The sequence below is a fragment of the Salvia hispanica genome, chromosome 3 (genome assembly GCF_029641045.1).
Source record: "Salvia hispanica isolate PSC_SH4W2 chromosome 3, Shi_PSC_v1, whole genome shotgun sequence".
NCBI classification, from domain to species: Eukaryota; Viridiplantae; Streptophyta; class Magnoliopsida; order Lamiales; family Lamiaceae; genus Salvia; species Salvia hispanica.
Genome location: NC_142694.1, coordinates 14,721,450 through 14,748,827, shown reverse-complemented (window position 1 = coordinate 14,748,827; position 27,378 = coordinate 14,721,450). Strand labels below are relative to the sequence as shown.

At 39.3% G+C, this 27,378-nt stretch overlaps 6 protein-coding genes and 2 pseudogenes across 6 annotated transcripts; 5 read left to right on the top strand and 3 right to left on the bottom strand.

Annotated features, from left to right (window-relative positions):
• Nucleotides 1–600: 600 nt before the first annotated feature.
• On the top strand, nucleotides 601–1,479 carry LOC125209301 (cyclin-dependent kinase G-2-like). Its single transcript, XM_048108900.2, has one exon. It carries the CDS (start codon nucleotides 601–603, stop codon nucleotides 1,477–1,479), a length of 879 nt encoding a protein of 292 aa, XP_047964857.2.
• A 1,525-nt stretch (nucleotides 1,480–3,004) lies between these two features.
• On the top strand, nucleotides 3,005–4,070 carry LOC148930225 (uncharacterized). The gene is made up of 2 exons (XM_089066391.1): nucleotides 3,005–3,158; nucleotides 3,244–4,070. The coding sequence occupies exons 1-2, from the start codon at nucleotides 3,005–3,007 to the stop codon at nucleotides 4,068–4,070; spliced, it is 981 nt and encodes a 326-aa protein (XP_088922517.1).
• Nucleotides 4,071–6,339: 2,269 nt separating this feature from the next.
• On the top strand, nucleotides 6,340–7,494 carry LOC125209300 (putative F-box protein At4g21240). Its single transcript, XM_048108899.2, has 2 exons — nucleotides 6,340–7,082; nucleotides 7,392–7,494. Exons 1-2 carry the CDS (start codon nucleotides 6,340–6,342, stop codon nucleotides 7,492–7,494), a joined length of 846 nt encoding a protein of 281 aa, XP_047964856.2.
• Nucleotides 7,495–8,006: 512 nt separating this feature from the next.
• Nucleotides 8,007–10,198, bottom strand: LOC125209299 (uncharacterized; annotated as a pseudogene).
• A 1,768-nt stretch (nucleotides 10,199–11,966) lies between these two features.
• On the bottom strand, nucleotides 11,967–14,073 carry LOC125216848 (uncharacterized). Its single transcript, XM_089067791.1, has one exon. It carries the CDS (start codon nucleotides 14,038–14,040, stop codon nucleotides 12,091–12,093), a length of 1,950 nt encoding a protein of 649 aa, XP_088923917.1. The 5' UTR covers nucleotides 14,041–14,073; the 3' UTR covers nucleotides 11,967–12,090.
• Nucleotides 14,074–19,757: 5,684 nt separating this feature from the next.
• On the top strand, nucleotides 19,758–20,213 carry LOC148930224 (cyclin-dependent kinase A-1-like). Its single transcript, XM_089066390.1, has one exon. It carries the CDS (start codon nucleotides 19,758–19,760, stop codon nucleotides 20,211–20,213), a length of 456 nt encoding a protein of 151 aa, XP_088922516.1.
• A 44-nt stretch (nucleotides 20,214–20,257) lies between these two features.
• On the top strand, nucleotides 20,258–20,593 carry LOC148930223 (cell division control protein 2 homolog A-like). The gene has a single exon (XM_089066389.1). It carries the CDS (start codon nucleotides 20,258–20,260, stop codon nucleotides 20,591–20,593), a length of 336 nt encoding a protein of 111 aa, XP_088922515.1.
• A 1,591-nt stretch (nucleotides 20,594–22,184) lies between these two features.
• Nucleotides 22,185–24,127, bottom strand: LOC125209049 (uncharacterized; annotated as a pseudogene).
• Between the last annotated feature and the right edge of the window lie 3,251 nt (nucleotides 24,128–27,378).

Genomic DNA, 27,378 nt, shown 5'->3' with positions numbered 1-27,378 from the left:
AGAAAAGAATTCCAAAATTAGAAAGTGCATATTTTTTGGGATGGACTAAAAGGGAAAGAGTTCATATTCTTGTGGGATGAAGGGAGTAATAATTATATATATAAAAAAATTCTAGACGTTCTTACGAAATTAGGTATTCTCTTATTCTTTTAATTTAGCAATAATTAAAAATTTCTAATTTGTATATTTCGTAAAGATAAATTAACTAGATTTTAGGAAGACACCTGATAACTAATCAGATATACTAGTACGGTTTTATACATGAAAATTCCCTTACAAAGAGATTAAACAAACTAATTAAAGCTGATCAAGTGTTATATAGTTGTTAGCGGTATTTTCGGGACTAATTAACTAGATTTCAGGTAGATATGATAATTAAACTATAGATATTAGGGGGAAAAGTTACAACAAAATCAATAACTAATTTTCAGTGTAACACATATTTTTTGTTTCATCGAGTTCTAGTAATAAAGAAAAGGACAACAATCCATCTATATAAACTAATCAAAATTAAGCTCTAACGACAGATTTTGAGATTAATTTCTCAAATTCATCCAATGCCTAATTAACTAGGCCTCTCGCCAAAGCTTCTTTTCTATCATGGCTGATTACGGTCTTCCCGAAAATCCCTTCGATTTCGAAAACCGGAACCAGCAGTGGGATGACGACGAAGTTGAAGTTAAATATGACTACGTGATTCTGAACGTGATCAACCGAGGTTCCTACGGGGTGGTTTACCAAGCCCGTGACACGAGAACCAAGGAGACCGTGGCGCTCAAGAAGGAGCTCCGCGGCCTCACCCGCTCAACCAAGATGGAGATCAAAATCCTCGAATTCCTCCCGCCCCACCCCAACATCGTCGGGTTCAAGAGACCCTTGTTGGCCAACGGCCGCATCTTCGTCGTGATGGAGCACGTCGAATCCGACCTCAAAAACCTAAGGGAGCAATTGGGGAAACCCTTCCCGCCAAACTTGGTCAAAACCCTAATTTTGGAAATACTAAAGGGCGTGGCGTTCCTCCACGAGAATGGGGTGATGCATAGGGATCTCAAGCCGGCCAACGTTCTCTATGGGGGAGAGGGTAGGGTAGTCAAGATCTGCGACTTTGGGCTCGCGGCCGATGTTAGACTCCCCTGGGGCCGGGGAGTGGGGACTAGGTTTTACAAGGCCCCTGAGACTCTATGTGAATGGGAAGGGTGTACGGGTAAGGTCGATATCTGGTCAGTGGGGTGCATGATGGCGCAGTTTGTGTTGGATGCGCCCCTCTTTCATGGGCGGTCGGACAAACATCAGCTTCAATGCATACAGGATGTGCTATGCGGCCAGGCCAACCTAATAGAGCTGATAGTGTCTATTTCAGGAGAGACAATACTCAGCCAATCGGGATTGAATTTGCTTAAGAAGCTTCTCGCGTACTACCCATGTGAGAGGATATCAGCCATGGAGGCTCTCGAACACCCTTGGTTCACTGAAGATTGAAGAAAGTGACTAGGGTAAGGAGTGAAGCATTTTCTTTGTTTTTTTCCCAAACGGGGGTCTCGTTGTATTGGGTCCTATTTGCCGTATTGGGCCTAGCTTATCTTGTGTGTCTATTTGTATAGAAGTAGGGCACATAACTCTAATATGAAACCGCTATCATAATAAAATATGTTCTCTGTGCTTGCCCGTGGACGTAGCCAACACAACGCTGGTGAACCACGTAAATCTATGTTTTTTTATATCTCTGTTTGTTTCGATTACTTAGTTACCCCAATATGTCATAGCAAAAATATTGTGAAATCGTCGTTGTTAGACTTCAAATTTAATTTAATTTCCAGAGAAATAAAATATTCTAGATTTTTATTATTAAGATTTACAGAGTAAAATATTATCATTATTGAAATAAAAAATTTATTAAAGTCATGGAAAAGAGTAACACAAAGTTTTTCTACTCTATAAGGTTTCTAAAAAAAATACACAACTCTATTTACCTGCAATCAATTATTCCACTCGCACAGTTTAATAAATTGCCCAGTTGCTTGTCCTTTAGCTTTCACTTATTCTATCTCGAAATTTACTTATTTTTCTCTAAGTGTGGTCTAGTTTGTTTGCCTTAATTTCAAGTTCGTTTATTTCTCAACTAGTTTCAACTCTAGTCTAGTCGTTTATATTTCATACTCATTTTGTCCATAAAAAATACTCCCTCATAAGGATCGTCATCCGACTTGCCATATGCTAATTAATATTCTCTTTGTCCCAATCTACGTGGGACCTATTCCTTTTTGGCATAAGTGAAATATTTCCTATTTCGGCAATTATTAATGCACTTTTCTCTCATACCCTATCCTCTTAAAGCATCCCCAATAAGGCCCTAAGAAAATAGTTGCGGCTGTCACTGAATCTGGGGCCTCATTGCAACCTTCAAATTTCCTGGCCACCGCAAAAATAGGCGCAGCTGCGACGGACGGCGGTACTGTTGTTTTTGCGGCTTTATTGCAAGTCATTTTCAGCTGCAAGATGCGGTTGAAATCACTTTTTTTTTTTTCAATTTAATACATTATTCTTACTCAAAATACCTCTATTCTTCTTCGATTTATCATAGGATAAATATTTATTCCTCAATCTTCGTGGCCAAGAAAAATGACTCAACACTAACGGGACGGAGTTGGAATATACTACTATAGCGTTAGTTGTAGCATTTACCTGTCCTTTTTATTCTTAGTTAATTCTTGTAATCGTTGAATATTGTATTGACTGAAAAGTTACTCCAATTCCAATATGGTTAATGACTTGGAACTAAAGCAATATATGGTAAGTATAACTAAAATCTAATCAATTGAATTTGGATATCATTGATTTTATTTAATATAACACGATTGATTCTACAGCTATATATATGATAGCAATTAGCAATACCTAAAATCTAATCACTTAATTAACATAGTTGATTTTTTTTTCTCGACCTTTACATATACTAGGTCTATTCTCGACTCCAAATTCTACCACTAAAATTTAACATACAGCAATGAATAACGATGTGTTGACAGAGATTCTGTTGCATCTGCCAGTGCAGTGTCTGCTGAGATTTCGAGCTGTCTGCAAATCCTGGCATTACATTCTGAAATCTCCACACTCACAACAACAATTGCAACAAATCAGAAGACACTGTCTTTCTACACGTTATTTTCTCAAATAATGGAATCCGAGTACTATACAATAGGCGGTCATTAATCTCGAATGAGACCGCCCATTTTAATGATGTAGAGCGGCCCTACTCGCTTGTTGATGAACGAGTTAGTTTTTATGGGCCAGTTAAGGGTCTAATCTGCATCAACCCCTCGTATCTCTTGACGCCCATAGCTATATGCAGCCCTTTTCTAGGCCAGTTCAAGATTCTCCCATCATTACCTTCCTCGTGTCTATATTCCAGACACTCGGCTGCAGTTGGTTTTGACGAAGATTACAAAGTTGTGCAGCTGTTGGAATGCAAAATAGACCGCAGTCTCCACGCCCATGTTTACTCAAGCAAGACAGGTACATGGAAGGAGTTGGCTGGAGACGTCCATGAGTTGGCTGGAGACGCCCGCGTCGTCCTTGTCAATAAGGAATTATACTCAGATGTTAGTCCCATGAAATCGGCATGCAAGAATGGCCATTTTGCGCACTGGCACGTGTATGGGCTTAGGGTGGGAATTTATGGAATAGAGCGTGTTAACCTGATACTAAGCTTCGACATGAGGAATGAAGTGTTTCACACGATCGACTGTGGGGCCGATTATGTTACTAGTCAGTATTTTGCAGAAGATGAACACTCATTTCTCCGCTTTGATTTTCATTCTAATAATGCAAATTCTGTACAAATTTACGAGTCGAGTTTTGAAGGAAAGAAATTGAGTTGGAATCGCAGAATGCACGTGGAAGTGCCTTCGCATGAAATACCACCTCGATCGAGTACTGGTTTCACCGGTTGTGTTTTTTTTGAGGTTTACAGTGACGTGTTTGTGTATGATTATCGTGCAAGAAAATTCATCTGCATGACGCACCAAAAAAACATATCACTATCGCAGCATTGTGATGAGGAGATTTTTTAGTGCAAAGGAAGCTTTGTTTCACTAATGTAATCGATACTATTTTTGAGTCTTATGGGGAGCTTTGTTGCGTCTAATGTGAACCGTCATGGTCTACTAGTTAGGGTTTTTGATACGGACCCAACGACTGCCGACACAAGCTTGCTACGGTAGCCCATGAGGAGCAGGAGCCAAGGCCCAAGACCTGCCCACGGCGAAACCAAGTTCTACCAACTTGTTATGGAGACTTTGTTTACTTCTTTTGGATTTTTTTACTACTATATATTAGTATTTTGTTTTGAGTTGAATATTATAAGCTTCTTTTTGGATTTTCTTTACCAGGATCATATTAGGAGTTGAACTGCATAGGTGTTTCATTTACTTAAGTTTTGATTTGTTGGCTCCTGAATTATTTGAGTTTTCAATGAATTTTAAAGAAGGATATTTATTGAAAATGCTACTATTGACTAATACTTGGAATTATTCCCCATCTTTCTCAAAAGAGTAAAGGTCAAATGTGATCCCTAACATATGGTCGTTTTATCAATTTGGTCCTTAACATTATCTTTTTGATTATTTGGTCCCTCACAAATAAACTCGGACCCGAATCGGTCCCACTTAACAGAACCGTCAAAAAATAGACGATGACCGCAATTTGACTATATTAAATTACTAATGGTAATTAATTATACCTAATTATAATTCTTAATTCCTATTAAATTACAAATTATTCATTTCATTTTGCAACTGATAAGTGAGGACTGATTCGGGTCCGAGTTTATTTGTGAGGGACCAAATAATCAAAAAGATAATATTAAAGACCAAATTGATAAAACGATCATATGTTAGGGACCACATTTGGCATTTACTCTTCTCAAAATTGAAATTTCATAATTTAGTATTCTGTTTTAAAAAGCAATCCTAATTTCCAAATGGAATGATCATTTAATGAGTTCGCACACACTGTTTGTCACTATTTATATGTATACAATGAAGGATCTTGAATAACTCTTTAACCCTTGGCATAACTCTATAACTCTTCTTCACGATATTACTGTCGATGCATGCGCTGGGCTGACATCGGCGTCGCCATCGAATCCTTCAGATTCCAAAACACAATCTCCGGCACACATTCTCCATATCCCTTCTCTTTATACTTCTTCACTGTTGGCGAAACATGTTGTGGCTGTCTGGCTGATTTTGGGCTGCCTTATTGCAGTTGTTGTGACTGAAATAAAAATGCTAACATGACAAGAGAAAAATGGACCGTGCCGGATTTTGAGACTGATTTTTGGGGTCTTATTGTTTATACCCTTGTGATTATACTTTATTTTTTCTATTTTACTTTATTGCCGAAAGCCAAACCATTCACTTACTTTATTCTCTCATATTTTATTTATTAAATGATATTAGAGCCATGGGAAAAAAGGAGAATGTAAACACTTTAGGTTTGGGATTATTCTCTGTATATTATTTCACGTCTGAATCACCCTTAAAGTAGAGGTTTTATGTATGCTTGTAAATCTATGGTAACAAGATAAAGAGTATCCCTGACAATATTCTTGATTGATATATGATTTGATTCTCCATAATCTTTTCTTCATTCTAACATTATTATCTAATTACTTGTTTATTTTATTTAATTCACTATTTTATTTGCACTCCAGTACTTATTTTAATAAATATTTATTCCTTAATTTTCGTGACCAAGAGAAACGACTCAACACTAACAGGACAGAGATAATAATATATTATAGAATATAGCATTAATTGTGGCATTTACCCGTCCTTTTTATTCTTTAGTTAATTCTTGTAATCGTTTTCTTTTAGAATTTCGATTTGCCGTCTCTTAAAATTGTTTTAGGTTTTCTATAATTTTTACAGATACATTGTTTGAGTTTTCTTTTTAACTTAAAAATGAGAGTACATTACTTTAATATGGTAACGACTTGGAAATTACTGATATCGTTGAATATTTTATTGACTGAAAAATTACTCCAATTCCAATCTGTTAATGACTTGGAACTAAAGCAATAATATTGTGTAGCATATGGTAAGTATAAATAAAATCTAATCAATTGAATTTGGATATTATTGATTTTATAAATCGAATATCCTACTACAATATGGTAGTAATTGGTAACGACGTGGAAATTATTCCCTGAATATGTACGATAGCAATACCTAAAATCTAATCACAATTAACATAGTTGATTATTCTTTTTTTCTCGACCTTCACATACAGGTCTATTCTCTGACTCCAAATTCTACCATTAAAATTTAACATACAGCAATGAACAACGATGTGTTGACAGAGATTCTATTGCATCTACCCGTGCAGTGTCTGTTGAGATTCAGAACTGTATGCAAATACAGGTGTCGCGTCATCGAATCTCCGCTTTTTCAAAAACTTCACAATCACAACAACAATTGCAGCAAATCAGAAGACACAGTCTTTCTACACGTTATTTTCTCCGGTAATGGAATTCGAGTGCAACACAACAGGCAGTCATTAATCTCGTACGAGACCGCCCATTTTAACGATTTTCATGGGCCAGTTAACGGTCTAATATGCTTCAACAACTCATATTGCAGGGGGCCCATAGCCATATGCAACCCTTTTCTAGGCCAATTCATGAATCTCCCATCATTTACACCCTGTCCCAACCGCTCGTGTGAAATATCCAAATGCTCAGCTGCTATTGGTTACGACGATGAAGATTACAAAGTTGTGCAACTGTTGGAATGCAAGACACACCGCAGTCTCCACGCCCATGTTTACTCAAGAAAGACTGGTGCATGGAAGGAGTTGGCTGGAGACGCCCGTGTCGTCCTTGACAGTATGGACTTATACCCGGATGTTAGTCCCATGAAATCAGCATGCAAGAATGGCTATTTTGCACACTGGCGCGTGTATGGGTGTACGATGCGCAGTGATCATTGCCTATTTTATGATAACCTAATACTAAGCTTCGACATGAGGAATGGAGTGTTTCAAACAGTCGACGACGGTGGGGCCAGTTATGTTAATACTCGGTATTTTGCAGAAGATGAACACTCATTTCTCCGCTTTAATTTTCATTCTAAATATGAAAATTTTGTACAAATTTACAAGTCGAGTTTTGAAGGAAAAAAAATGAGTTGGAATCGTGCAATGCACGTGGAAGTGCCTTCGCATGAAATACCACCTCGATCGAGTACTGGTTTCACTGGTTGTGTTTTTTTTTTAAGTTTATAAGGATGTGTTTGTGTATGATTATCGTGCAAGAAAATTCATTTGCATGACGCACAAAAAAAATATATCACTATCGCAGCATTGTGATGAGGGGATTTTTGAGTGCACAGGGAGCTTTGTTTCACTAATGTAATCGATGCTATTTTTGAGTCTTATGGGGAGCTTTGTTGCGTCTTATGTGAACCATCTTGGTCTAGCACTTTGAGTTTTTGATACGGACCCAACGGCTGCCGACACAAGCTTGCTGCCGGCAGCCCATGAGGAGCAGGAGCCAAGGCCCGAGACCTGCCCGCAGCGAAACCGAGTTCCACCAACTTGTTATGGAGACTTTGTTTACTTCTTTTGGATATTTATTTTCTTATTTGATTTAATTACTACTACTATATATTAAGTATTTTCTTTTGAGTCGAGCATTATAAGCTTCTCTCTTGGTTTTCTTTGTCCCGGATCATATTAGGAGATGAACTACATAGGTGTTTTGATTCGTTGTCTCCTGAATCATTTGAGTTTTCAATAAATTTTAAAGAGTGATATTTATTAAAGTTGCTACTATTGACTAGTAATACTTGGAATTATTCCCCATTTTTCTCAAAGTTATATTTAGTGGAAAGATGTTTTTTGTTTACACAAATGAAACAAATGAAACTAAGAGCACATATTGGCTTCTCAATTCATCTACTTGACTACCTCCTCCACGGATGCAGTTGTGGGGAATCTGAATTGAATTTCAGATTAAAATGGAATGATTATCATTGAATCTTTGTCAGTATTTACATTGTATAGTACAATGAAGGATCTCGAATAACTCTTTAACCCAAGGTGACAGGACAACAGAGGCAAACCACCACATCTGAATTCCTCCTCCTCAGGGCTTCTTCAACTTTCGATGCATTCGCTAGGCCGAGTGTATGGCTTTAACAAGACGTCTTTCCAGCTGGGCTTGTGGTCGATAGGCTGAGGTGGAGGAGCATCATCCAAAGCTTCTCTGTCATCCACCTCATTCTCTGACTCCGTCTCCTCCTCCTCCTTCTCCTTCTCCTCCTCCTCCTCCTCCTTCCTTTTTGCGAGCATAGCTCGTTGCTCAACTTTATCAAGCTCACTAAATACAACTAGTTTTTCATATTTTTCACCAGCAATTGCAGCATCCATCACCATCACTGGATCCATGATTCCTCCCTTTTCAAGAAATATTTTCATCAAATTCTTGGAGTATCCGCTCACTAACGCCACCCCTTTCTGGTTCGCCTCCACAGGCGTCGCCTTCGAATCCCTGAGATTCCAAAACACAATCTCCGGCACACATTCTCCATATCCCTTCTCCTTAAACTTCCTCACTATCGCCTCATAATCTGTCTCCCATGGATTTTCTGATGCCTGATCGAATTCCATATCACTGAACACAAACAACCTCTTTATCATCTCTTCCGCCTTCAGCTTCTTCTCACCGCCACTTTCAGTATTACATCAAACACCTTCTGGAAATCAGTGTTCATCCCCCATTCCATACTTCTAACAAACTCAGTCTTCGATTTCAAGCTCTCCCCTCCCACTTTTTGAAGCTTTGGTTTTCTGCTGAAAGTGATGAGCTTCCCCTTCCATGGCTCCTCGCTCAATTCCGATACCAAAATCCCTAGCGCCACGGATACCTTCATCGGGAGCCCTATCATACTCCCCGAAACATCGCAGATTGCAAGGCAATTGCTCAATTTCCCGATCTTCGCCATGTCATCCACCATTCTCCTCCACTGCAGCTCCGCCACTTTGCCGCCGTCTCCATCATTCAAAGATTCGATTATCTGGTGAGGAAGCAATGCGCCAGCCGCAATTGTGGCCTTGCCGGACTTCACCTTCTCGAGATACTCGCTAAACCTTTCTTCATCGTGCTTGTAGAATTTACAAGTGTAGTTTTTCATTGCCACCGAAGCTACTCTGTTGTAGGGCAGAGATCCCCAATCGTTGGCGCCGATGTAAACCTCCGGCAGCTGCAACGCCTTCTGCAGCGGCACGAGCACCTCTTTCCTCAGCCGATCCCTCACTCTATACGTGTAATACGCCTCCTCAACCCCTTCATACTCTGGAAACTCTGCCACCGGAAACACCTTCTTCGCTACGGTCTCACACAGCAGCGTGATTTTGTCAAACGACGAATCGAGAGAGGGGCACCATTTCGCGGCGAGGCTGATTCTGTTCAATTCCCCCAATTTCAACATCACCATATCCGATCTCAACCGCTGCGCGAAGAGATCGGAAATGCGATCGTGCAGGAATCGGAAATCAGCGTCGTGATTGAATCTCTCCACCACTCTCCTCGCTCTCTGGATCCTCCTCTCTTCAGGCGTCGAATTGTTCCTACGGTAAAACGCCGCCCTTGCTTTGAGAGCTTCTGCTAATCTGGTGCCTCTTCTCCTCTTCCCCTTCTCGCTAAGTATCTGAGATTTCCAGAGCTCTCCAATCCGTTTGGCCGATTTTCGCGCTTTGGCTCCTTCGAGGATACGGAAGAGGATCTCGAGCAAATCCTTGAAATAGCCGAAATCGGCGATGGCAGCTGCGTTTTCGGCTAGGGTTTGGGGGTAGTGGCGGTGTAGAAACCCTCCCTGTCAGATTTGCCGGTGCCTTTCACTTCGCGGAGATTGAAAACGAGTTTGAGAGCTTTGAGCGGATCATGATCCCACGCGAGCTTCAGGCGGTTGATGACGGATTTTGGCGGCGTGTCTGGAACGATGTGGAAGAAGAAATCCAAACAGGGATTTCCCGACGACAGAAGCGTCGGAGAGTTGTTTTTCGTTACTGATTTTTTAATAGATCTCCGCTCGGACCTGGTGGTAGGGTCGGCGGAGGCGGAGGAAGAGGCGAATTTGGGTGGTTGTTGATAGTAGTAATAGATCTCCGGTGGTCCGACGAGAAGAGTGGTAGCCATGACTGAGGTTTTGAGAAGTCGTTTCAATTTTATTTATTTATTTATATACTCTCTCCGTTCCAAGATAACTGACCTACTTCTTTTGGGCACGAATTTAAGGAATGGTATTTAAATAAGTTAAAGTGGAGAGAGTAAAGTACGAGAGAGGGAAAAGTAGAGAAAAGAAGAGAGAAGAGAATAAAGTAAGAGAGATGACTTTTTACTAAAAATAGAAATAGGTCACTTATAATGGGATATCCCAAAAAGGAATATAAGTCACTTATCTTGGGACGGAGGGAGTATAAATTCTGAAACGAAATCGCATGGAATTTATAGCAGAGGCCATACGTGGAGGCTAAGCATAATACTCCATTCTAATAACTTAATTATCTGAATTTCGAAACTATGATAATATATTAACGGAATTAGATCTTAAAATGGATTACCTTAATTAGATATATATGGATACAATTATTTCTACTCATACAAAATGAAAACATTTCAAGGTCTCAAAATAGGTAATACTTACTCTGGTCCCTATTAAATGTCTCATATCTTTTTATTTAGACGGTTCCTAATATATACTCTATTTCATTTCACTTTTATCATTTTTGACAATGGACCGACCCAATCTTACTCACCTTTCATTACAAATGTAATATATAAAATTAGTACTCGCATTCCACTAACTTTTTTTACTTACCAACAAAATCAAAAATTCACATCGATCAAATATGAAACATTTAATTAGGACCAGACATTCACAAGAAAAATACAGTTATTAAATAGCTTCATTTAGTTAAATTCATAATCCAGTGACTAAAAAGTTACTACTCGTATTACTTTAAATTCATATTTAAAGAAATGTGGTCACGAACCAATCGGCTCTATAAACTTTTTTATGAATTGAATTATGCTTCTTCGTTATTTTAATTAATTTTTATATATTCTTTTTTGAAGTTTATTGTGTAAAAAAATGAAAACTTGGAAGCTACGCATACATAAAACAAAATAATTAGATAAATCGCATTATACTAATAATACACCGATTCAGTCCGTAATGACAGCAATTTATTAATTTCACATGATTTTAGGAACCATTCCTATAAGGCTATAAGTCTATAACAGTAACAAGAACACAAGATTGTTACACTATAGATTGCATAGTTTATTACCGAAAATAGTAAAAGTGTCAATTCATTAGGGACAGATGAAAAAAAAAAAAGTTAGTGTCAATTAAATTGAAACGGAATGTGGATGAATATACCAATTACATACTAATAAATAAAAGGGTTATATGCCTACTAATAAATAAAAGGGTTATATGCCTGTAAGGACTTTTTATAGAGACTTTATTTATTTATTTTCTTATTTAATTGTATTTTATTTCTTGAGTCAAGCATAACTAGTAAGTCTTTTCTCGGATTCTCTTAGTTATCAGATCATATTAGGAGTCAATCTGCATAGATGTTTCATTTAATTTATTTTAGATTAATTGTCTCCTGAACTGTTTGAGATATTGATTGAAAATGCTATTGACTAGTAATGACTAGAAATTATTCCCCCATCTTTCTAGGAAAATATAGTACTCCAGTTTGTTATTCATTAATATTGAGTTAAAGTAATTTCCATTTTCTTGTTTTTTAATGTGAACTTTGAAGAATGCCACTCACACTTAAGTGATGAGATTACCCATTAGATTTGTTTCTATTAAGTGAAAATTGACATAGGAAGTCAAGAGATTAACATTTATACCAAATCAAAGAGTGTTCATGTAATGATGTAATAACAACTTAGGTGATTTTTAAATTGCCTATGTGAATCTGAATTCAATTTCAGCTTAAAATGGAATGATCATTGAATGATCTTCGCCTACACTCTTTCTCACTATTTTTATGTACACAACGAAGTCTTTAACTCTTTAACTCTTTGTCGACGCATTCGCTGGGGCGATTGTACGGCTTTAACAACACGTCTTTCCAGCTAGGCTTGTCGTCGATAGGCTGAGGTGGAGCATCATCCAATACAACCAGTCTCTGATATTTTTTCCCAGCAATCGCTGCTTCCATCACCGCCACCGGATCCTCTATTCCTCCCTCTTCTAGAAATATTTTCATCAAATTCTTCGAGTATCCGCTCACTAGCGCTACCCCTTTCTGGTTTGCAGGCACCGGCGTCGCCCTCGAATCCCTTAGATTCCAAAACACAATCTCAGGCACGCACTCTCCGTATCCCTTCTCCTTGAACTTCCTCACTATCGCCTCATAATCCGTCTCCCATGGATTCGACGATGCCTCATCGAATTCCATATCACTGAACACAAACAGCCTCTTTATCATCTCCTCCGCCTTCAGCTTTCTTCTCACCGCCACTTTCAGTATTACATCAAACACCTTTTGGAAATCAGTGTTCATCCCCCATTCCATACTTTTAACAAACTTAGCCTTCGATTTCAAACTCTTCCCTCCCACTTTTTGAAGCCTTGGATTTTCGCTGAAAGTGATTAGCTTCCCCTTCCATGGTTCCTCGCTCAATTCCGATACCAAAATCCCTAGCGCCACTGATACCTTCATCGGAATCCCATACATACTCCCTGAAACATCGCAGATTGCAAGGCAATTGCTCAATTTCCCAATTTTAGACATATCATCCACCATTCTCCTCCACTGCAGCTCCGCCACTTTGCCGCCGTCTCCATCATTCAACGATTCGATTATCTGGTGAGGAAGCAATGCGCCAGCGGCAATCGTGGCTTTGCCGGACTTTACCTTCTCCAGATACTCGCTAAACCTTTCTTCGTCGTGGTTGTAGAATTGAGTCTTGTGTGTTTTCATCGCCACGGAAGCGACTCTGTTGTAGGGCAGAGATCCCCAATCGTTGGCGCCGATGTAAACCTCCGGCAGCTGCAATGCCTTCCGCAGCGGCACGAGCACCTCCTTCCTCAGCCGATCCCTCACTCGATACGCGTAATACTCCTCCTTAACCCCTTCATACTCTGGAAACTCCGCCACCGGAAACACCTTCTTCGCTATGGTCTCACACAGCAGCGTGATTCTGTCAAACGAAGAATACAGAGAGGGGCACCACTTCGCGGCGAGGCTAATTCTGTTTAATTTCCCCAATTTCAACATCTTCATATCCGATCTCAACTGCTGCGCGAAGAGATCGGAAATGCGATCGTGCAGGAATCGGAAATCGGCATCGTAATTGAATCTCTCCACCACTCTCCTCGCGCTCTCGATCCTCCTCTCTTCCGGCGTCGAATTGATCCTGCCGTGAAACGCCGCCATTGCTTTGGACAATCTCCGGCCTCTTCTTTTCCTCCCCGTTCCCCTGCGCATACGAAATTGCCAGAGCTTTCCAATTTCTCTGACATTTTTCCGCGCCTCGGCTCCTTCAAGGAGACGGAAGAGGATCTCGAGCAAATCCTTCCAATAGCCGAAGCCAGCGAAGGCGGCCGCGTTGGCGGCTAGCGTTTTTGGGTGGTGCTCGTGCAGCCACAGCGCGCAGGTGTAGAAACTCTCTCTGTCGGATTTGCCGGTGCCTTTGACTCCGCGGAGATTGCAGACGAGTTTCAGAGCCTTGAGCGGATCTTGATCCCACGCGAACTTCAGGCGGCTGGCGACGGTCTCCGGCGGCGTGTCGGGGACGATGTGGAAGAAGAAATCCAAACAGGGGTTTCCCGACGACAGAAGCGTGGGAGAGTTGTTTTCCGTCAGGCCTCTCAACGGGGATGCGAGGGTGGTTGTTTTTCTAATAGATCTGCGGTCGGAGCTGGTGGTAGTGCCGGCGGCGAGTCTGCGTGGTTGTTTATAGTGATAGTGATAGATCTCCGGTGGTCCGACGAGGATAGTGGCAGCCATGACTGAGGTTTTGAGAAATCGAAATCGAAATCGAAATCGGTGGGATTTTATTTTATGAGAATATATATTTTGAAGACAGATCGTATGGAATTTATAGTAGAGGACATACGTGGAGTCTAAGGCAAATATAAATATTTTTTAACTTAATTATCGGAATTTCGATATTATAATAATTTATTCACTGAATTAATTATTACTAGAATGGTTTACCTTAATTACGTATATATTCACTGGATAATTAATTATAGGGTAAACTGTCTCTAAAATCATCAACTTTCACAAAAGGCTGGTATTTCCCATGAACTTTAAAAGTTGCACGAAAAATCGCAAACTTTGCTCCCGTGTGCAAATTTTCCGAGTCGGGTATTCCGGCTAAGTAGAGTGCTGACGTGTGTAAGTGTCTGACGTGGATGATGTTGTGGACGCTGATGTGTGCAATGACATGGAATTTAAATTTTATATTTTTAAAATCATATTTTAAAATTCAAAATCCCCAAATTGCTTAAGTGCGGCGACGACGTGAGCTCTAACCCTAACATAGAATCATACGGTTTTTTCTGCACAGTGCGGCGACGCGAGCTCTTCCCCGACAATGACGACGACGGCAACCGCAACATCCGATGGCGCCGGCGACTCCGTAAGTTCCACACTCCGTAACCTCCGCTGCTCAATTTTTTTTTGATTTTGTGTAGGAAGAGTTTTGGTTTCATTAATTTATGTTATTTGTCCCAATCCTTAAAAAATAGTGGAGAGTTTGAGAATTCGAGAGTGTTTTATAATGAATTTTGGTAAATTCGAGAGTTTGAAAAAGTAATCTTCATGTGCTTTTTTTATTTATGCACTTTTCTGTTAATTAGTAGTGCTCAAGTAGATTCACACATTACTTGCAAATTGGCTTCAAGTAGTAGTGCTCAATAATTTTGGCCGTTCGATGTCATTTTACTATTTCTCCGGGAAAAACTTAGTATCTTGGTATGCCTAGATTGTTTTTCTTAATGATATCACTTCAATTATTTGAAAGGTTTATATAGAGATAAGGATGATTAATTTGCTATCACGATTAAAAGACTAAAAAGGGAATGTGGTCACGAATTCGTAAACCACTGGTTTTCGAGTACTAATTATAACTCCTTCTGTCCCGGCTAAGATGACACATTTCTTAGCCGACACGAGATTATAGGAGTTATTGGTTAAAATATTTAATTTGAGAGAGAAAATGTGAGTGTAAGTATAAAAATAGAGAGATAAAGAAAGATGGATATTTTAATTGGAAAGAGAAAGTTTCAAAAATAAGGAATGTATCATCTTAGTTGAGATAAACTGATAAGCAAAACGTGTCATTTTAAGCGGGATGGAGGGAGTATATCTAATTTTATTTGAAGTTAGAATTTCCCATTGAACTACACAAAGAACATTTATAAAGAAGAATTTATTCTTTTTTAAGTTTAGTGAGTAAAAAAATAAAACTTGGTACTTGGAAGCTACGCATAGATAAAACAAAATAATTAGATAAATCTGATTCATATTTTGGATTTCACATGATTTTTAAGAAACATTCCTAGTATACATTTTGTTAATAAATGGTACTAATAAATACTCCCTCAGTCCCATAAAAGTTGAGACAAAACTTTTGGGCACGGAGATTAAGAATTTATATTAAATAAATAGGAGAGATGAAAAAAGTAGGAAAGATAAGAGAGAGTAAAGTAAATGATGGAATAAAATAAGAGTGATTAGATGTTTTGTCTTTAGTTAAAAAAGGAAATGACTCAACTTTGTTGGGACGGACTAAAAAGGAATACGACTCAACTTTTATGGAACGGAGGGAGTATGTTAGGCCATCCGCAACGCTATCTCTTATCCGTCTCTTAACCGTCTCATCTCTTAACTATTCATGGGCCCCACTGTACTTTTCAGCTCATCTCTTAACTAAGAGACAGCACCTGCAACCCTCCATCTCTTAACCATCTCTTAACTATTCATTCAATTTCATTTTTTATTTTTAATTCCAACAAATTCAATTAATAAAAACACACTTCATTAAAATAAAATAAATATTACAACTTAAAAAAAGCCTAAAAAATAGAAAAAAATACATAATTTAAAATCCTAAAAAATAAAAAAACTACTCCGCTGGCGAATCATCATCCCCCGAAGTCGGCGGTACAACTATACCAAGTTGAGCTCTCATATACTCAATTCCAGCCATATGGGCTGCAACTTGGCCAGGATTCATTTTTGAGAGGTCCGCCATTGTGGCGACTAGGTACATGGACATTAGGGTGTGCGAGGCCGTGCCCGTGCCGGAGCCCGAGCCCTCGCCCGCCTGGCTTGGTCCGCCGCGGCCCATCCCTCTCGCTCTCGCTCTCCCCCTGGCTCTAGCCGCCTTCGCCGCCTTAGTCCCTTGCGGCCGACGTCGTGCACCGGAAGAAGACCCCCCTGCATCATCGGTTGGCGTGCCCTCACGTAAGGTGTTTCCTTCGCCGCCATCACTAGACGAGTAGTGGCCACGCGCCGTGCGCTTCGTGCGTTTCGAGCCCGAGGCCGACTCGACACCGCCAGCCCACCTGTCAAGGTGGTGGACTTGCGACCAAACATCGACAAGCTAGAAATCTTTGCCGACGTCGTCTTTGAAGACCCGCAACGCCGCTCTCAGAATGTCGGCTCCACTGGCTCCGCTCTGATAATTCGCCTCTTCTCTCCTGTATATCGCGCAAATTATTTTGACATCTTTGTCGGTTCGGTCCCAATGACTGCGGAGCATCTTCACGTTGTGGCGAACGGTAGTCGTCGACCTTCGGGCGTTGTAAAGGTCGGTGACTTTTTCCCAAAAGCACTTGTGGGTTTGTTGATTCCCGACGACAGGATCGTACGAGACGCTGATCCAAGCGTCGTACAAAGCCAACGTCTCGGCTTGGCTGTATGCATGCCGACTGCCGTCTCCACCAACCTCTGCAGCCGCTGCCTCCTCTTCCTCCTCGGCATTGACGCCGAGACTGAGGTTGATCCTGCCGGAGCCGGAGCCGGAGCCTCCACCGATTGGCCAGTCGGGCAAATTGCGATCAGGCGCCAAAAAATTCTCCGGAATTTGGGATAATCCCGACGATTGCCCGTACCTCTGGGGGGGGAGGGACGATAGTATGCATCCACATCAAAATGTGGTGTTTGGTAAGCCGGCGGGGTGGTCGAGCCTTGGGTGCCCGGCGACGAACCGGGAGTACCCAAACAGTTGTACATGCTCGCCCAATCGTCGAACGAGTTCAAGTCGAACCCGACGGAGCGCCGCCTGCCGGAGCCGCCGCCGCTGGAGTTTCCATCGCCGGACATTTTTTCAACAATTTGAGAGTAGTGTTTGTGTGTAAAATGGAAGAGAAATGAGGAATGAAAGTTGTGTTTGTGTGTAAAATGGTGAATGGAGTGTGGAGTATATTTATAGAAGAATTAAAAAAAAAAAAAAAAAAATTGAAAAATTCGACCGTTTGGTCCCCAACTGTCATTTGACCGTTTGAATTTTTTTTTTAATTAAATTCAATTTTTTCGAATTTATAAAAAAAAATAATTTATTACGTCATAAATACGACGCCCACTCGCGGGCCGGCGAGTGGGCGTCACGCAACGCTCCAGCGCGCGTCACGTGGGCGCGCGCGTCGTCTCGCCAGCTCGAGGCCGGCCTCGCCGTGTCGCGTCGCGCGACGAGATGTCTCGTCTCGTCGAGACGACGAGACGAGCCTCGCAACGCTGACTCGATGCTGGCTCGTCTCGTCGAGACGAGACCGAGCCAAAATCGAGCCCGCGTTGCGGATGCTCTTATATTCCTAACTGTAGGAATGTTCTGCTGCGCGACTCTTAACGAGCGCCTCTTTCCTCATCAAATTGTTTTTTATTTTTATTTTTTTAATTCCACAATTTTGTCTATTCTCTTTCCTTTTTTCTTTCTATTTTTCATGCTACATTCTTTTTCTCAATTCTACGCCTGCTTTTGATCGCTAATTCTAATTTTCTCTCAATGATCAATTGTCATTCACCCTTATCTGGGATGCCTATGCTTTGTCGGACTATTTCTTAAATTTTGACTCCAATTTTGAAAACTATCACCCCCAAATCCAGATTCATTATTTCACTTGGATTTTTCATAAAAAAAATTTCAGATTTCATAGTCTCTGTAATTTCTCAGATTCAGTAGTCTGTAATTTCTCATATTTCATACTACGTCTGATTAATTTTTTTCATTTCTTTGTTGTCTTCTGATTTCTCTATTGTGGGTTTTCTATTTCTTTGAAAATTTGGGACTTTTGAAATTTTCGGAGAAGTAATGGAGTAATTTACAAACAGAGATGTGCTGCGGAATTTGAGATTTTGGAGAAAAAACATTGTAGAATTTGAGATGTGTTGTGGTGTTTGAGATTGGAGAAAAATATTATGGATTTGAGTTCGGATAAATATTAGTGGAACCTCAATTTGAAGGGCGTAAAAACGATGGAGAGTGAATTGGGGAGATATAGAATATAATTTAATAATGTAAAATGAATTAAAAAAATAAAAAAATATTGATGAAGAAAGAGGCGCTCAGCTGGCGCTCATAGAGTCGCGCAGCAAACAATCATCTTCCAAACTGAATACTTAATTACTAATTATAATAAAATAATAGTTATTATATATTTAAATTAAAGACCTAGATTAACTTCAATTTACAACAGATAAGTTGTAACTAACTTTTTAAAAAATTATCTTATAACTTTAAAACATATATAACTTTCTCGATTTAAATTATTTTTTCACACCACATATATCAAATTAAAGATAATATCATAAGGATTCTAACGAGATCTCGCTTGCATATGTTCCAATATCAAAATTTGAAAAACTTTTCAAAAATTTCAAAAATTTCGTTAACAGCTTTATATCAATACACCACACATAGTATGTCAATAAAATGCTTGTACAATGTCAATATAAAATTGTATTGATATTGTCATGTGTGTTGATGTATTTCATACACTGTATTGACATTGTATTTCTAAACCCTAAATTTGATAGTTGCTATTATCTTATAATATTAAAAAATTAAAAACGAAATCACACATAAAAAATTCATAAACAATTAAATGATAAATTAGCAAATGACCACTCTCCACTACAATAGTACTACAACTTTTTTACTTAGATTATAATTTATCTTATAGTGTGGTCAATTGTGCCTTTATGAAGCACATCGTCTTATTATCATTTATCAGCTACCTTTTGCCGAAACGCCCAAACTTTTTAAGGAGTTGGCGATGGGGGCAGTGTTACACGTAATTAAGTCTTTCTAACTAAATAAATAAATCCAATTTTAATTAAATAAATTTTTTGAAAAAGCCACATCTCATGCTATCATGGACTTTTGCTTCATTTTATTATTATTCTCTTTGCGTGCTTATTGAATATTTGGACTCCATAGTAGTATTAGATTCAAACTATACACATTAAAAATTCCCTTAAATATACATGGAAATTCCCTTAAAAGAGATTTAAAAAAACTAATTAAACGCGCATCGAAATAAGGAATTGCTTTACTCAAAAGCTATGTATTGTTATGGTATTGTTGATACCGAAACTATATAAATAAATTTATAAAAACTAAATTGCGGCGACATAGAAGTTGTCACAACATCATCAAACTCCATTAAACCACAAATTGTAACACAAATTTGTAGCTCTACTAGAAATCGGATATCATGCCGGAGTTTAGGGTTTCCGGCTACGAAATTCTCGAGGTGATCAACAAAGGATCCTTCGGTGTGGTGTACAAAGCCCGCGACGAGGCAACCAACGAGACGGTCGCAATCAAGGCCGCTCACGGCCTCCTCAGCGACTCGGCCTTGATGGAGATGGACGTCTTCGAGTCCCTCCCGCACCACAAAAACATCGTCGGGCTCAATAAAATCTTGGCCGACCGCGGCGGCCTCATCCTCGTGATGGAGTACGTAGAATTGGACCTCAAGAAAGTGAGGGAGAAATTGCAAAACCCTTTCCCGCCAAAACTGATCAAAACCCTAATTTTTGAAATACTAAACGGCGTCGCTTTTCTGCACGACCAGTGCTTCGTGCATAGGGATCTCATATCCTATTCGGGGGAAAGAATAGGGCCAAGATCTGCGATTTTGCCATTTTGGCCTCGCGGCCCGGCTTGAGTCCCTGTGGGGCGGTGGGGTTGGGACTTGGGACGATGTTTTACATGGCTCCCGAGATTCTTGATGATTCGGACACATATACGAGTGGGGTGGATGTGTGGTCCGTGGGATGCATGATGTCGGAGTTTGTGTTGGATAAACCACTTTTTCGCGGGCGGTCGGATTATCATCAGCTTGAGTGCATACGTAGGTTGGTCTGCGGCCAGACCAACCTAGTACGGACATACATGTCTATGTCTGCCAAGTTATTAGGCACGACGAGGCTCAGTGAATCGGGATTGGATCTGCTCGAGAAGCTTTTGGCGTTCGATCCGTCGGATAGGATATCAGCCCGAGACGCTCTCAATCATCCTTGGTTCAAGGAGGATTTTGAAGATTGAAGATATTTCGCATGTTTTCTCTACTTGCAATATATGAAGATATTTTAATCAATATTTTAAAGTTTTGAATTACTCTTCATCATTGACATTATTGTGCTCTTTTGTTTTATTGTTTTCTTTGCCTGCTTATTTATGATTGAAATTTTTTTCGCTATGTTCCCTTGAGGCAAAACTTTTCAAAATAAATAGATAAAAAAGTAAGAAAGAGAAAAAGGTAGAAAGAAGAATAAAAGTAAAAAGTGAATAAAGTTGAGAGAGTAAAGTAAGAAAAATTAAAAAGTTACTCCATATGAAAATGACACTATAAAGGAACTTTCTGAAATAAAAAAATGACTCAACTATGAGGGAGCGGATGAAGTCATTATTTAAATCATGAAATTTGGTTATACTGCTAACCAACAATTTGGAAACCATTTAAAAAATCAGAATGTTTCAGTTTTTCTCAATTATTAAATCTAAGATATTTAAAAAGAAAATTCAATTTAGTAGATAACATGGAGTTGGGCTAAACAAGTTATGGTTATAGTGGGCTATAGCATTTTAAAAAATAAGAATAGGCCCTACTTCTAGCCCAACAAGGAGAAATAGAAAAATGCTTATATTTCTCCCTCAATCTAACTAACGATATACACACACTCATATAACCTCAGTCTATGATATGTGCTCCATCAATGTGGACTTCAATCTCAAGCCTATACAAAAATGGTGGGTCTACATCTTGAGCACACTTTTGAGTTTAAAATTTTGAGGAATTTCCACTTTGGAGATAACTCCCAGGTTCGGATCATACCTCTATTGTGTGTCTGTGTGTGATTTATTTCTTGAATTGTTGGTGTTTATGTGATCCTAGGTTGAATTGAGCTTGAATTTTTTTAATTGCTGGAAAAGAGTGAGCACTTTGACTATGTGTTGAGAAAGGGAAAGAAAAAAAAGTTTATGGAAAAGGGGGAATTGAGATTTAATTTGAGATGTTTCAATTTTGTAGCTATATATGATGAATGGCTGAGACATGTATGAAGAACTCTTTTCCTTGTTAGAAATCCCAGTAATTTTCTTAGTAAACTAGGATATGTTGGGAAATTCCAAGTGAATTGGAGGTTGTGGAAAATAGGTCATATCTTCCAAGTCACTTGGAATGTTTGAATGAACTTTTATTTAAATGAAAGTAGACATCAGTTTCTTTATGATGATATAAGGAACACCTTCTAACTCTTCTGTTGTTGTGAACAGAGGATCTCTATGAGATTTTCCCAAATTTTCCAATTTGAGTCTAAAGCTTTCAAGCTTTTCCTCAAGCTATGCTATACTTGTTTTAACCCATATTTTGAGCTTTTAAATATGTATGGTTGTGTATCCATAGCATGTCCACGTTCCTAGTTGTAATCTATAATGCTACATGAGTCATATATTGATGTGTAATGTTGTTTTGTTCTTGGTGAGTTGATAACTCCATAATGTGTTACCTTGTGGTATTTTCTTTGTTGATTTTCATTTTTGTGTAATACTATGTAAACATTGGGTTTTGATAGTATGGTGCAAGGTAATAACCATATCATACTGGCAATTCCAATAAGCTTGCTATTGCAAAATTCTGAAGTTAAAAAATTTGAACGTTTGAAAACATCTCAATCCAAGACAACCAGTTTCTGATATTTTTCTCCAGCAATTGCAGCATCCATCACCTCCACTGGATCTATTATTCTTCCCTCTTCTACAAATACTTTCATCAAATTCTTCGAGTATCCGCTCACTAGCGCCACCCCTTTCTGGTTAGACGACACAGGCGTCGCCATCGAATCCCTCAGATTCCAAAACACAATCTCCGGCACGCACTCTCCATATCCCTTCTCCTTGAACTTCCTCACTATCGCCTCATAATCCGTCTCCCATGGATTCGCAGACGCCTGATCGAATTCCATATCACTAAACACAAACAGCCTCTTTATCATCTCCTCTGCCTTCAGCTTCCCTTTCACCGCCACTTCAAGTATCATATCAAACACCTTCTGGAAATCAGTGTTCATTCCCCATTCCATACGTTCAACAAACTCTGTCTTCGATTTCAAGCTCTCCCCTTCCACATTTTGAAGCTCTGGATTTTGGCTGAAAGTGATGAGCTTCCCCTTCCATGGCTCCTCGCTCAATTCCGATAATAAAATCCCTAGCGCCACCGATACCTGCATCGGAATCCCATACATACTCCCTGAAACATCACTGATTGCAAGGCAATTGCTCAATTTCCCAATTTCAGACATATCATCCACCATTCTCCTCCACTGCAGCTCCGCCACTTCGCCGTCGTCTTCATCATTCAACGATTCGATTATCTCGTGCGGAAGCAATGCGCCGGCTGCTATAGTGGCTTCACCGGACCTAACTTTCTCGAGATACTCTTTAAACCTTTCTTCGTCATGGTTGTAGAATTGAGTCTTGTATGTTTTCATCGCGACGGAAGCGACTCTGTTGTAAGGCAGAGATCCCCAATCGTTAGCGCCGATGTAAACCTCCGGCAGCTGCAGCGCCTTCCGCAGCGGCACGAGCACCTCCTTCCTCAGCCGATCCCTCACCCGATACGCGTAATGCGCCTCCTCCACGCCTTCATACTCTGGAAACTCCGCCACCGGAAACACCTTCTTCGCTATGGTCTCACACAGCAGCGTGATTCTGTCGAACGAAGAATCGAGAGAGGGGCACCATTTCGCGGCGAGGCTGATTCTGTCCAATTGCCCCAATTTCAACATCTCCATATCCGATCTCAGCCGCTGCGCGAAGAGATCTGAAATGCAATCGTGCAGGAACCGGAAATCGGCGTCGTGATTAATCTCTCCACCACTCTCCTCGCTCTCTCAATCCGTCTCTCTTCCGGCGTCGAATTCTTCCCTCCGCGAAACTCCGCCATTGCTTTAAATACCACCTTTCTTCCTTTCTTCTCCTCCTCTCTTCTCATCTCTTCTGTTATCATTTCTTCTTCTCTTCCCCGTGCCGTTAAGCATGTAAATTTGCCAAAAAATTCCAATCTGTTTGGCCAATTCTCGCGCCTCGGCTCCTTCGAGGATACGGAAGAGGATCTCGAGCAAATCCTTGTAGTATCCGAACTCCGCGAAGGAGGCCACGTTGCTGGCTAGGGTTTTGGGGTGGTGCTGGTGCAGCCACAGCGCGGCGGTGTAGAAGCCCTCTCTGTCATTTTTGCCGGTGCCTCTGACTCCGCGGAGATTGCAGACGAGTTTGAGCGCCTTGAGCGGATCATGATCCCACGCGAGCTTGAGGCGATCGGCGACGGACTCCGGCGGCGTGTCTGGAAACGACGTGGAAGAAGAAAGCCAAACATGGATTTCCCGACGATAGAAGTGTCGGAGAGTCATTTTCCGTCAGGCCTCTCAACGGGGATGCTGACGTTGCCGTTTCGTTAAAATCTTCGACCATTAGGTCGATGAATGCATCGCCCGTGGTGGTTGGGGCGGGGGCGGGGGCGGAGGTGAATTTAGGTGGTTGTTGATGGATCTCCGGTGGTCCGACGAGGAGAGCGGCAGCCATGACGAAAGTGTATGTAGAAAATGTTGATAGAGTCGAAGAAAATGTGATATGTTTTGAAGCGAAATCGATTGCAATTTATAGTAGAAGATGGCCGTGGAGGCTTAGCATAATTACAACTTGGAAGCTACGCATAAATTAAACAAAGTAATCAGATAAATCTTATTCCTGATATGCGAATGATTTACTAGTTTTTAATAGCAGCGATATTTGATTTCAATAGCCCATATATCATTAAATGTGTCATTTTGCTATTTGAAGATTTTCGAGGTCAATTCGGAATAATATTTAAAATTGAAAATTGAATAATGAGAGAATTATATCGTGTTAGACAAACTCTATTGGGCTCGTGCTATCTGGTTTAGTATATTGCATAATCTTATCTTACTTCTTACCAATCTAAAATGACAGTTTGGTGAAAAGACAATTTTATCCTTTTCGGAGAGAAAATATAAAGCTATTTTGTTTACCCTTTTGGTTATTTTGAGAAATGACAACCATTGGATAGAAAAAAAAGGCAACTCCTATTAAGCAATAGTGACTTCTCAGAAAAGATTAAAACACTTATATGAACCCACCATTAACCAAAGAGGGAATGTGCATTTTTGTGGACTGATTTTTTTTATTTTTGATTGGCAGAGCTCTTTGAATCAGGCGATAGCTCCGACGGCGGCGGCTAGCCGGCTGGGCAGTGCAGACCCACCAAAATCCAACACCAAAACATTGAGTTTATTTTAGAAAATTTGAAAACTTGAGAGAAAGATATCTCACCGGGGGCGACGTCGGCGTGAAGGAAAAGAGGGTGACGGCGGCGAGTGCAACCGCCGAATGCAGTGGCGGCAGGGCGACAACAACGCCGGTGGCGTAAAACCGATGGAGAGATGTGAGATGAAGGAGAGAAGAAGAAAATGAGAGGAAGGAGGAAAAGAGAAGTAGAGGACAACAGTAGACAGACGGCGGGCCGAAAGAACTGCCGGTGGACGGCGACGGCGTGAGGCAAGCGGTCGTGAAGTAGAGCTGGAACAACTGACGAGGCAGAGCGGTGAAACGGCGGGTGGAAGGAACGTCGGTGAGGCAGAAGCGGCGCCGATCTGGTTGGTGTAGGCCTAGGGTTTGAAAAGTATTATGGTTTGGTATAATATTTATGAGTATAATATTTGGGCTTTAGATTGGACTTTTAGTGTAAAATGGTTAAAATTTAGTTCATCATTTTCAGCATATTGTTTACATGCCAAAAAGGCAGTTTTATCATATTGTTACATATAGAATTTAACTCTTTCTATTTTCCAAAAACAGCTTTTTCTTCCCCAAATAAAACGGCTGCTATATAAAAGACTGTTATATCCTATTACTCCAAGAATTTAAATATTTGCCGCTAATATTCCACATATTTTTTTCCCAATACATGTGAACCTTAATCATAAATAATTGCAAGCAAAGTTTTAATATGCTACCAAAATTAATTTACCTTTCCCATATACTCCTATATCATTATATATGTTTCTATTCCCAAAATCATTAGTTGCTGCACTCCATTAATTACTTTTTTTTACCCATTTTTGTATTTTAATTATGCATAATATTACTTAGATTTTTTTTATCTATAATTTTTTTAATGCTAAGCTTCTTTTAATTATCTCTGCATTATAATAACCATTAATTTAGAACAATTTGCTTAAGATTATATATTGATATCATTTTTTAAAAATTTAACAGATTAAGTCTAGAAAACTATAAATATTTACAAACATAGTTTTAATATTTGTATTTTATTTTTTTACCTTTTATACATGTATCATAGTATATGTTTCTAATGCCAAAAACAGAGGATCTTTCAACCCACTAAATATTTTTGTATTTTAATCATGTAGAACAATAAATCATCCCATTTATTAAATCTATAAGGAATATTTAATATTGCTACACTCATATCAAATATTAAAATAATATACAATCATCTACTAAAATATAAAATGTTTCATTGAGAGTGAGTTTAGAAAAGTACAAATATCTTTAATATGTTTATAATATTACAAATACTTATTTTAATTTGTTAAATATATTTTTATATTTATTTAATCTATATTCTTTATTTTAAGCTAATAAAGAATAATTATTTAAAAATCTTTTATCCTGTGCATAGCACAGATGTTAACACTAGTCCTATAAAATTGTTGGTCTATTCTGGCCAACTAGTGAATCTTGGGAATGTTTGATTTCACATATATACTGGTGAATCTTGGGAATGTTTGATTTCACATATATACTGGTAAACGTTAGTGGTCATCGTTCAGAATTCAAATCGAATGCTTGTTTGCCTCATCCGATTTGAAAATTTAAAATTGACCATACATGAATTTGATCCGATACAAATTGTCAAGAAATCCGAACTACGAAATCTGATCCGATACAAAAAATCCAAAATTGCATAAATTAAAAATCTGAAAGTCCATTACAAAAACCCAAAATTTTGAAATCCAATTGCTCAACACAAATGATATTTGTAAGATTTATAATTATAATTTACTTTATTATATATAAGTGAGAGGTACATATAGAGTCGAGAATTGTATACAAGCTCGTTGAGGGCCGATAGTCCATTTTTTTTTTGTTTATTTGCATTATCAATATCGCCTTAGCCCATGACTAATAGTTCTATTGCTCGCCATTAAATTTAATTTAGCCAAGTGAAGTAGATAAGTTCATGACATTAGCCATGATATTATCACGAACTCTTTTGTTAATAACTGTTGAACCTAGAAGATACATTATATATAAGATAAAAGAAAACTTGAAGGCTACCCACACAAAATAATAATTAGATAATTCATTATTGATAACGTACATACGAAGAGAGGGCTGACAAATAGTGCGGATTGGGTCGTTATCGGGTCAACCTGATAACGACCCAACCCAATAAGGCCTAACCCGAGCCCGACCTGTTAAGGAAACCGTCAATCCAAACACGAACCCGACCTGCTACCTTCAAATCCGAACACGACTCGCACCCAACACGAACCCGTTATCGACACGATATAATATGGGTTGACACGATACGATAACGACTCGAACCTAATATTAAACGTTTAAATCTTAATTTTTAAGCTAACTTACACAATTAAAATTAGTTTTATACTATTTAAACCTAATTTACAAGAAATAAAAAATTAAAGTAATGTATATTTTTTAAAATAATAACAAATATAATAATAATATTATTTCTTAACGGGTTACCCGTATCCGACCCAAACCCA